Source organism: Convolutriloba macropyga, chromosome 2 (assembly GCF_964194025.1).
Source record: "Convolutriloba macropyga chromosome 2, txConMacr16.3, whole genome shotgun sequence".
NCBI classification, from domain to species: domain Eukaryota; kingdom Metazoa; phylum Xenacoelomorpha; order Acoela; family Convolutidae; genus Convolutriloba; species Convolutriloba macropyga.
The window spans coordinates 35,639,128-35,651,958 of NC_134469.1; the positions used below are offsets into that span (position 1 = coordinate 35,639,128).

At 32.6% G+C, this 12,831-nt stretch overlaps 1 protein-coding gene across 1 annotated transcript in view; it reads right to left on the reverse strand.

Annotated features, from left to right (window-relative positions):
• LOC142335247 (uncharacterized) overlaps nucleotides 1–6,242 on the reverse strand; it is a 28,025-nt gene extending 21,783 nt beyond the window's left edge. The window contains exon 1 of the mRNA XM_075383664.1: nucleotides 6,190–6,242. Within this exon, the coding sequence (XP_075239779.1) occupies nucleotides 6,190–6,242 (53 nt within the window). The remainder of the gene's footprint in view (nucleotides 1–6,189) is intronic.
• Between the last annotated feature and the right edge of the window lie 6,589 nt (nucleotides 6,243–12,831).

The window sequence follows — 12,831 nt, forward strand, 5'->3', positions numbered from 1 at the left end:
TAATACTTGTTTTTATTGATTGTACAGCAAAACCCAGGCTAGTTTCCTTCTCAGTGGGGTTTCTGATAATCAAAAATTGATATGAATCTATGGGGAGGAGGTCTTTTTTAAATACTTTTTAAAAATTTCTTTTTAATTCTTTTCTTTCTCAACTACTAAAAGGAAAGGTATCCTATCAAAGTCCGTATATTAACAGCACACGCGTTAGGAGGTGGTCGAATGAATATTATATATATATATATATATATATATATATATATATATATATATATATATATATAAAGGTTTCAGAGAATTTTTTGGTTTTACGGCTTCCACAAATTTTTTGTCAATTTTAATTGAATTCCTATGTTCTCACCTCGTTTGTTGTTATTTTTGCAGTTTTATGGCAGATTAGCACAAATGAATGATCCAATTGGTTTAACGTGGTATAACCGAAGCCACTTAAAGCCCTTAGTTGAGAACTAATGTTTCCTATGTCTTCAGTTAAGACAGTAGGAGATAAAAAATTCAACTTTCATAATTGTTCTAGTGTTTAATTTAATGTTTTTATGGCTTCGATAACGTGAGTTTTAATTAAAAATTTATTGGGCTTTTGTCTTTTGGCAATTTTTGAAGTTTTTGTTGCCTTGTCAGATTAAAACATAAACAACAGCTTCCGTTCGTTTTAAAAAATGCAATTGAACATAGAGAAATTTGTGAATCGTGTATGGTCATAATGGGTCCGCAAACCTTCTCTTGCAAAATATTATTGGGTTCTTTTGTCTAAAAGTGTCGTTTTTTGTGGTATTAAAACTTACTCTGGATGATGACTGGTCACATGTTGTTCTTTGAAGATATAAATGAAGGTTTACAGTGATTTCAGAGAACCTGAAATTAAATGTTTTGAAAATTATTATCATTGTTTTGAATTATGGAATTTTTTCTTTTGGACAACTTGTAAAATACTCTCACTAATTACATGTCCCATCCAAATTTCGGCAAAACAAATGTTTTGCTCCAATGTTTTTAGTTGCAGCTGATTGTTTTATGGCTTTGGCTGAAAATGTGATCTCAGCGGTTTTCTGAATTTTTGCCCCTTGTCCATGCTTGTGGTTCTCTTTTTTGTTAAAAATTTGAGGTTGTTTTCACTTTCAAAACATTTACTTCGTAAAATCAGTGAAATTTTGAACTTTTCGTTATTTTAGATCATTTTTTGTCAATTTTTAGCATAGTCTCAATACAAACAGGTTGCAACCCCATTTCTTTGAAAAATAAAGATCTTTAAAATATTTGTTTTTTTAGTTCGTTGTTCTGTAGCTATGATATTTAGATTTTTCATAAAATTTTGTGATTTCTTGATATTTGGATATTATTAAGGTCTTTTTTCTTTTCCTGTCACAGATCAACGTCATTGACGTTTCTTGTTAGATTTTAAGAAAAATATAACATATTCAATTTGCTTAAATCTGTAGCTTATGGTCTTAGCTGCTTCGACACCGCTTTCTCGCAAAGTTTAATTGATGTTTTTAATTTTGGATTTATTTTTTGCTTTTTTGTAAACGTTTGATTATGCTCTGGATAATGGCAGTTCTTAATGACTACCCATCGAGTTGTAAAAGATCCTACTTCAAAAATTCTGTGGATAGTTAATGTTTTCTTCGATATCCAAGTTTTAATTGTTTTCAAAAATATAAACCTATTTTCAATCTTTGTTCTGTCCCTCTGTTCTTTTTTTCTTTTTTGTTTAATTGCTACCCAGTCCAATTAAGAACCTGTCCCCTGTCCCATATAATTTCATGAGAGTTATAAATCTTTTTGAATCATTAATATTTATATCTGTCGCTTTACCGGATGCTATTTAATGTTTTTTCAGGTTTTTTTAATTCCATTTCAATTTTGTTGTTAATCGTTTCTATAGCCAGATTTTGAATTTTGGTTCTAATTAACGTTTGTTTTCGTTGACGGATTTGTTCTTAACTTCGTCTCCTAGTTTCATTAATGGCAAGTCTCGTCGGCTCTCAATGGTGGCATTATTTAATTCATTGTCGCACTAATGACCGGTCCCGATGGAAGAAGAACAACCTTCGAAGAAGTAACAAAAATTTCCATCTAGTATTTTAATTAAAAAACCATTCTTGTTGTGCCTAACCGCTATTTATTGATGTATCTTGTTGAAGTTTAGTTCAAGTTTTTTTGATGTCCGTTTGACATAGTTGGTATTTTTCATTTAGATTTTGAGTTTGACAGTAATTAATTTTTTTGTTGATTTATTGTGTTTTTCGTCTCATCTTGTAGTCTTATTAGTGGTAGGTTTCTTCCAATCCTGTATTATTTATTTCATTCAGTAATTTAAAACAATTTTTTAAACTCATTTAGCAATTAATTTTGGGCAATATTTTTGATTTTTTTACTCTCCATCTCGTTTGGCAGACAATAAAACCAAAAACGTGGATGATCTTGACCGGAAAATAGCAGATCAAGTTAGCCTAAACAAGATTTTAATTCAACAGAACTTTACTCTTTTAGAATTTATTCCAATTAAAAGGCTCTGTAATATGCATTTGCGCATAATGCTCCGACCCCGCTCATCCACAATATTGGCTGAATTGCCTACCAAATGAGGAAGAGATAGAAATTTTTATAAAAACCTAACATACTGACGAAAAATAATTGGTCTTTGAGTGAAAAAATTGCTTCAAACTCAAATAAGTCCGCTAAAGAATGTCACGTTAATGGGAAGATGAAACTTGCCATTATAAAGACAACGAGAGAAGACAAACAAATTAAGTTAAATAGCATCAGCAAACGTGTGCATCCAAAACTCAACGTCTATTTTTAGAAGAAAAAAAAACAACATAACAGAAAGTCAAAATAGCGTCAAATAAACTCTAAACTGAGCTATTTAGTTTGTTAATTTGTACCTAAAAAGTAAACGCATAGGGCTGCCCCATGATGAGACTCAGTAACAAGACGACAAAAACTGTCGAAAACGGCAAAAATACAAAATATACGTTTGAAATTTGCTGAGAACAAATAATTTCATTCAATGAAAACCATTAGATACGAATGGGAAATTTATTTAGTTTCATACTCATTCATACGTCAATAAGAAGACATTAAGACTATTCTTTATCCAGAATATGCAGTCTGCAAAAACAAACGGCAAATCAAGACGAGAAACACAAAGATTCCATTAAGTTTTGTGAGAAACCGTTGTCGAAGCTGCTAGAACCATAATCTATTCCATAAAAACTAAGATATAATCAATTGCGCGTTCTTTAAACATCAATAGTTGGAATTCTGACGTCTGAAGAATGAGATTTTGTAACATGTATAAAAAAGATAAACTTCTATTTTTCAAATACAATATTTTCAAACACATAAAAGAGTAGCTATCTGGTGAGATTATTTAGAGGGTGCTTTTAGTTTACCAAAGTCATTGAGATGCAGAATATGTCAAACATCTGCAAAATGAACGATAAAATGACAAAATCAAAAACTATATTTTCGCAAAATACAGGCTTTGAAGTCGTTTGAAAAACAAGAAATGCTCTAAAATCCCTAAGTATATTCAATTGTGCCTTTCTTCAAAACTACAAAATTAATATTTGACCTGTAATTAATGAGACTAGGTAACAAGTACACCAGTAAGAACAGCAAACTGCAAATTTGAAAAAAGAAGTCTACTTAAAACCATTTGATTGCAAAATCATGAAATCTGTAAATACGTTCCTTTTGTCAACCAAGGAAGCCGTTATGACCTGCAGTGCAATTATCCAGAACTTTTCACAAAACAACAAGAAAAATGACAAATAAAAACAAAAGTGAAAACATTAAAACTATTTTAGAAAAATGGGATCAGACCCGTTAAAGCAATAAGCAAAGAAATAAAAAGTCTGATATGTTCAGCTGTGCTTTTTGTGAACACTTACAATTTTTTTTGTGACCTTAAACTACAGAACCTATGTAGAAAGTAGCCCAAAAAATACAGTAAAGTGCGAATTTAAAAATACGTCTAAATATATTTATAAAACATTTGATTTCAAAATTATGATAGGTTACTTTGTTCGGCCATAGGAAGCTGTTAAGACCTTCAAATATTCTAAATTGATCTTACCTCTACAAGTAGCACGCCAAATAAAGAAAAACACAAATTCCATTAAATTCTGCTAGAAGACATTGTCGAAGCAGGTAAAAGCATAATCTATTAACTGAAAGACTGATGCGTTCGTTTATGCCCCTTTTAAACGCCCATAATGTAATATCTGACCTGTCAATGACGTTATAAGATCAGAAAACGAATCTCAAAGACCAGAAAGCTCGAAAAAATAATAACAAATGTGAAAATTGTAGTATCCAAAAAGAAAAAAGCATTATTTAAAGCGTAAAACTGCAAAAAAGCTTTACTTAAAACGTAAAGATCCATATGAAAGACTATGCGACCTGTTTTTTTGGCAATATGCTAAAAGTTGACCAAAAAGATTGAAAAAGTCGCAAAGCTCATTAATCCACTTTTTAAGAAAAAATATGTACAAGAAAAATTAAGTATAAAAAAAATTATTCTAAAAAAACATCGATTGATTACATTCCAAATTTTTTTTTGGAATTTGAAGATGGAACAATTACGGCAAAAACTAGCCTGGTTATTGCCATTCGTTTGGAACTATTAATTTTTCCAAATATTATGTTTATGTTTAATTTGACTTTATAAGGTCAATATATGAAAAAAAAATTGCATTTTGCTTAATTATCGAGTTAAATTAGTAAAAAGCCGGCCAATTTTCTATTTAGAAAAGTTCTCAAAGCATGCAGAAGAAGAGGTTGCCTTTTTGGAGGTAACAAATATTTAAAGTGTGTTCATCTGGCAAACACAGTTTTAAGGTGTGTTCATCTGGCAAATTGAAAAAAAAAGTGGACTAGAGTTTACTTCGCGCCATTTTTGAATAAAAGAAAACTAAATTTTGAAATTTTAGCCAAATAATGGATCAAACAGTTTGGCAACACTCTTCTGCTTTTAGATACAAATTCATTGATAATATTCGTACAGCTTTTTACATATTTTGCAGCAAAATTGGCAAAAACATTGCGTAAAAATACGGAAAATGTGAACAGTAACAACGAAAGTCGGTCAATTATATATATTATATTATATATATATATTATATATATTATATATATATATTATATATATATATATATATATATATATATATATATATATATATATATATCCGTACCGAACTCCAAATGTAAATGAGTACTGGGAAATTGTAAATGCAAGTCTCCCATGTAATTTATTTTGATCGTTTTCCTGCTTTAAATTTGCTTCTTTGAAGCGATTATTAACGGCGCAAAAAGATTGAATAGGTCATGGTTCGAGCCCCATAGAGAACTTTATTTTTTCACTTGGCCCAAGTCTGACCATTGTAGAATCAGACTGAACGCAAGTCTGACAAGTCGAAAAAGTGACATGAGCCAGTCTTTGATTCAGTAATGATGGGGAATTGTATTTATACTGGCCCAGTACTGAAACACACTTGGAATTAGGTTCGTGTAGTACCTTCCCCCACTGAAGTGGGTCGCAACAATTAAAGCCGTTGAGGATAAAATAAAAATTTGATTTCTATAAAGCAGTGCTAGTTTTATCTCCATTTCAATTAGATACTGCTCACTTAAAAAGTCTGTTTTAATTTCTGTCACAGTATTGACACAAAAAATAAAAAGTGCCTTAAAAATTTCAGAATTTGTATACAATAAGTTGTATTTAATTGTCCAACAATTAATTAAAAGATATGAAAACAGCATTGATTTTTGTCACTTTTTAACATTGATTTATCCACATTCGGAAACTAGTGGATCTGTACTGTTTAATGAAAATTCAAAATAGCATTTGATGATATCATTTGATATTTATCTCTTTGCTATTTCAAAAATTCTGCAGATTTTATTACCCTCCACAAGATATGTAGACGGGCTAAAAATGATTTCACGTTTGAAATTCAGGCTTGTATAAAAATGTATGACCAACTCATATAATTATACAGAAAAATTATCCGATGCTGCGATAACGAAATTATTCAATGCCGTTGTAAAGGCGTTTCAATCGGAAAATAGAAGCTGAGAGTTTTTTATGTTACTTCAGTGATTACACTTCAATACTTTCTGTCGGTAGACCTCAATTTAAACAGCCACAAAAAAGATACTTACCATTGTGCATTTCTAGTGTTTTCTGGTGTTCGGATTATCAGTTCTTCCTTCATTTTCTCAGTTCCATAGTTTTTTGGAGGTAACGAAGATTGCGCCACCAGTTTTTAGGTGTGTTCATCTGGCAAATTGAAACAAAGTGGACTAAAGTTTACTTCGCGCCATTTTTGAATAAAAAAAACTAAATTTTGTAATTTTAGCCAAATAATGGATCAAAAAGTTTAACAACACTCTTCTGCTTTTAGATACAGATTCATCGGTAATATTCGTACAGCTTAATATTCGCACAGCGGTAATTTTCGTAGACCTCAATTTAAACAGCCATAAAAAAGATACTTACCATTCTGCATTTCTAGTGTTTTCTGGTGTTCGGATTATCAGTTTTTCCTTCATTTTCTCAGTTCCATGGTTTTCAAAGAGTGCCACCAACCACTGTTTGAATAAATGCTTGCTTGCATTAAACACATAATAGATCTCCTTTATGTCATCCCTCTCAGCTAATTGTTGACACCTTGCTAGCATCAGGGAAGTCTTACCCATTCCGGGTTGCCCGTAAATCATCATATGTGTTTTCTTCTCATCAGCTAAAATTCGATGCTGTTCGGGGCTCAGAATAAAGTTTAGCCCAAAGTTGGCTATTTTTGAATTGTCCTTCTGTTTGCTCCAAGCTGGAAAAATTAGTTTATATCTTTCGTCAACTTCAAATGGCTTTTCTTCTCTTTCAAAAGTTTGTTTCTGTTCGCGATCTTCATTTTGTTCATCCCGCGTGATGAACTTTTGTTTCTCTCTGGAAACTGCAGTTAAACTTGAAAGTGCAATAAGTGACAAAACGTACAAAAATTGTTCGCTTTCTTTTTGACTTTCGTCCGCTGTGAACAAATATTCAACTGACCAATTTTGTGCAACAATATTAAACTTTTCGTCAATCGCAAACTTTTTCATTTCCGAGAAAAAATTGGTGTCATTTGTCAGCATAACTGATATAAAATTGAGCCAATAAGAGTTTTTCTGCAGAAGTGAAGGAAAAGTTTTAGTTCCAGTTTTTGATTTTGATCTTTCTAGAAAATCTTTAAATTGGGCTTCTGTAGTATTAGGTAAAAATATAAGAACGCGAAAATACTGCTCAAGAAATCCTGCTAAAGACAAAACTGGCTTTTTATCTGCTAATTGATCAAAATTTTGTAAAACGCAGTGTAATAAATGACACATTTGCGGTATGAGTAGTATAAAAAGCTGACAGGGGTCTCAACGGGGGGGGACACTATGTATTAAGATAGGGAATGCATAAAGTGTCCCCCCTAGGGGGGACATTTTTGGGACATTTTTTGCAACGCAAATTTTTCTGTAAAATTACAACGGGATGGGACACTTCCTTTTCGAACACAATGCGAAAAGTGTCTTTCCTGTTTTTGACCAAAAATGGAAGTTTTTTTTGCACACACATCTATATATGTGTGTATGTATGTATGTATGTATTTATGTATATATGTATGTATTTATGTATGTATATATGTATGTATGTATGTATGTATTTATATATGTATATATGTATGTATGTATGTATGTATGTATGCATGTATGTATGTATGTATGTATGTATGTATGCATGTATGTATGTATGCATGTATGTATGTATGCATGTATGTATGTATGTATTGTATATATGTATGTATTGCGTATATGTATGTATTGTATATATGTATACCATGTATGCATGTATTGTATGTATTTATGTATGTATATATGTATGTATGTATGTATGTATTTATGTATGTATGTATGTATGTATGTATGTATGTATGTATGTATGTATGTATGTATGTATGTATGTATGTATGTATGTATGTATGTGTGTATGTATGTATGTATGTATGTATGTATTGTATATATGTATGTATTGTATATATGTATGTATTGTAAATTTGTATACCATGTATGCATGTATTGTATGTATGTATATATTTCTGTATGTATATATGTATGTATGCTTGTATGTATTTAAGTATGTATGTATGTATGTATATATACATACATACATACATTTATACATACATACATACACACATACATACATACATACATACATACATACATACATACATACATACATACATACATACATACATACATAAATACATACATACATACATACATATATACATGCTTACATACATACATACATACATACATACATACATACATACATACATACATACATACATACATACTTACATACATACATACATAAATACATACATACATACATACATATATACATGCTTACATACATACATACATACATACATACATACATACATACATACATACATACATACATACATAAATACATACATAAATAAATACATACATACAAACACATTGATAAAAACTCCAGAGTTGTACAAGGAAACATGTTCTCACGTAAGTATGTACACAATTATGGTCATAATGACTTATGTCCATAAATGTATACATAAATTGGTGAAAACAACAGTAAAACAGCTAATCTGTTAGAAGATGTATAAAATGATTAATGATATATTAAATAGAGAGTTATTGGATCATGCACAAACATGTTCAGGGTCACAAAATTTTCCGAATTGATTTGACCAATCGCAGTGCTGGATTTATCATTCAAGTCGGCGACCAATCAGAATTGAAAGATTTATAAACAAAAACTCTAAACTCTCACGTTCAGTAGACAGTAAATAATGAACACAATAGGAACAAAAGACATCAAGCTCATTCACGAAAAAGTTTTATCACTGAGAGGTAACATAAATTATACGCACATATCTTATCGACAGTTATATTTCGTAGCTGCTTGTTCTTTGTTAGATCCAGAAGTTGACGGAGAAATAGCACTAAAATTCAGACCCTATGGATTGGAATTGATAATTCAAGACTAGATCCTTTACTGAAACGAAGCAGTGCTACGACTTCATGCTGCATTGCATGACGCCGCTGGATTTATAAAGGATTGCAGAAATAAAGGTCCTGGATATGTTTACGCTTTCCGTTACTCACCAGTAAACAATTGTCGTTTTGGCCACTTGACAGGAATATTATTCATTCTATCAGTGAAAATTTTTCATTCACATTTGTTTCGTGAATTGGAATGCTAGAGAATTTTGGCAGCAAAACCACAAATATAATTGTCCTCGATCTCGAAGGTTTCAAACTCAAGTCACTTGGATTCATTATAAAAGAACTCAGTTTGTGTTCCAGTTACAACGATACAATATTTTTCAAACCCCCACTTAAATTCACCGAATTACCCGCACACGATAGACAAACTGTTATTTGGTTGACCAACAACCTACACGGTCTTGATTGGGACGAAGGTGATATACCTTACTGTGATTTGAAAACAATCTGTCTGAGTTTCAGTTTCCGATTCACCCGGAAAAATTTTTTTGCCAAAGGCATTGAAAAGTGTGCGCTCCTCAGTAAGCTTTTACAAAAAACTGTTTATAATCTGGAGGATCTAAATTGTCCCCGAATCTCAGAGATAATATCAGAAGAACAAATTCCCTCCTGTTATCTTCATTCAAATTTTCGTTCAACAAAGGATCAATTCTCAAATCACTGCGCGGAACGTAAAGCACGAATATTCTCACAGTGGACACAAAGTGATGCACAGAGAAGACACGGCAACTTTAACAACTTATCTGTCAGACAACTTGAAGATATTTACTTGCTTGACTCCACTTGACGATCAACCTATTGTAATATTCAACAGAGTTCAGGATCCCTCTCCACCAATACAGAATAATTTTTCAAGTGATCAACAGAACAGAGCGAACTATCTCAACAATAAGCCAAACACTGCACAACAACCTCGTTACACTTCGCTTTATAGCACAGCAGCAAAACGTTATTTTGCAACTATTACTCTTTCCCCCGACGAGCTAGACAGCTTCAGAGCTTTCCTTCCCGTGATAGATAATTTCTATCACTTCCAATTGTACGTAAAAAATAAGCAGAGAGCTCGAGAACATCGGAATCAGTTCAATTGTGGCTATGATCAAAGCAAACCAGAAGTCTATGCAGTCCCCCAAAGAGCAGCGAATCGCACTTTGGAAGCAATGGGCGGACAAAAAAGTTCCTCAATTTAGATTGAAGAAAACACCACCAGAACGTGAGCTATCACTAAAAGAGATGCCGAATGAGCTGCGGTTATATGTCTTGGAACACCCCGAAGTTGAAAAAGTCTTCAGTCAACCATCGTTCAAAGAAAATGACTCATCAACTGTTTGTTACAAACTAGAAATAAAAAGTCATATTAAAGGTTTCAATTTGTTTGAGTTCTGGTACATGAAACAGTTGCCCAGTGGATAATTCAAAAATTTAACATTCTATATCATTTTTGATTCAATTCACTTTTCAATTAATTATTTTTCTCCAATGAGTCAAAGAGACGAGGCTGACGCCGGTATCAGCAACTTAGTCTTTGATGTAAACAACAAGGAGAGGCCCCCATGGCGTTGTTGTTCAAATTCAACAGTGCCAAGGTCCGAAGTAATATTTTTTGTTCAAGTGAGTATCATTGTCTTAATGATCATTCTTTGCTTCTCTATGCTCTTTCTATTATCAGAAAGCTGTGAAGAGAAATCAATTTGGATTGCTCTCTTATCAAGTCTAGTTGGTTACATATTACCTAATCCCAAACTATGAACAAAGTTATTCTTACACATGACAGGGTATTCATGTCAATTGTAGGACCAAGTGGTTGTGGTAAAACAGAACTCTTGTTTCGAATGCTAAAAGGTTCGACCTTTTATCCCCGTTTTGAGAAAATTTATTATTTCTACAAAGAGTTCCAACCTCTTTTCAAAGATATGCAACGAGTTATACCAGGGATTGAGTTTCTAAAATACTCAGGCTTTGATATAACAAAAAATCTATCGCATTGTCTGCTTATCTATGACGATTCATGTGAAGAAATTTTCAACGATAAAGAATTTGTGAAAATAGCTACCTCAGGACGTCATCGCAAATTACATGTTATATACGTCAAGCATAATTTGTTCCATCAAAGCAAATGGTCCAGAACCATTGATCTGAATACAACACACATAATATTATTCAAGTCGCTTCGTGACATTCAACAAATTGAATATCTTGGAAAACAGTTGAATTGTCTCCAACTGATAAAAGAAGCATACAAACTAGCAACTGCGGAGCCCTTTGGACATTTGATGATTGATCTCGACCCAAAAACCAGTCAGGGTTTACGTTTTTCATCGCAACTAATTGGACCGGATCCTTCTATTTTTTACATTTCGTCCCCTGAAGCAGTCATTACAACAATCACAAATGAAAAAGAAACATTTGCTTATGCTCAAGCAATGGGCAAATAAGAGGAATGAGAACACAGCTCAAATAGAAATATTACATCAGGGCGATTTCATTTGGTTCTTGAGTGACTGTGTGATGAACGTACTCTCTGGAGTTGTACCAATCAAAAAACTTGAATTAAAAAAATTCGAGAAACCCCTACGTAAACTTGCAGACAGGCGAGTTGAAAAAAGAGAGAGAATCAAAATTTTTCGATCAGATTCTGGAATCCGTCTAATTAAACTGATTGCGTTACCTTGTATTGCTTTTCTGGAGCAAAATGCACACTGAAGAGTTTGTGCTAATTCCTCGTCAAATGTATGCTAATGAACAACCTCAAATTGCTCAACTTCTCAACAATAAAAATGTCCGAGAGAAAGCAAAACAAATATCACTGTTGCAAAGAAGCAAGTCTCCACCAGCACCTTCTACCACGCAACAAGACACGCAACAGCAGACCGATAATATTTTGGAAAATGTCAAAGATGAGTTGAATGAGACTAGAGATGACAAAATTGATACTAAAATTTCAACTGAAATCAGGGAGCGAGTTTTGAGAGATATTAAACACCTTGACAGAAAAAAGTTTGAAAAAGCGAGCATAATATTGGAAAAAATAGAAGAGTCAGAATCTCTATCGCTGGATCAGACATCAAGACTAATGGTTAATAAGTCAAGCACGGGAATTCTTGTCGCAGATTTTCTTTACGATCTACAACAAACAACATCTAAGCTTTCAGTTGAACATTACAAAGTCCTGACCTTCTAGATATCAGTTCACAATTAACTTGTAATACATACGCAAAAAAATTTCTTGCCTTATCACTAAACGAAAAGTTACAGTTGTTTGAGGATGAACCAGAAAACGAAGAATCAGGAGTCTCGAGAACAGAAGAATCAAAAACTTCTGGCGACGATGAAGGAAGCTTTGAAGATGCAAAAGACGAAATCCAACCGTCTAGCTCGTGGACAAATTACTTCCTCTCACGTTAAACAATTGAACAAATTATACACAAAAGGTAGTGCAGCTTTTGGTAGCATTGCTAATTTGAAGAAAGCCAGTGGTTTACCAAGATCCAAAGTGGTTCAATACCTTCAGTCGAAAGCCCCATACACAAAATACAGACAATTCAGAAAAACTTTTCCGAGACTAAAAGCTGTTGCATACGGAATAAACGAAATCTGGTCTGTCGATGTGGCGTATATGGATAAAATTGCCCAACACAACAAAGGAGTTAAATATTTACTGGTGGCTGTTGATGTTTTATCGCGATACCTTAGAGTGCAACCAATGAAGGCTTTATA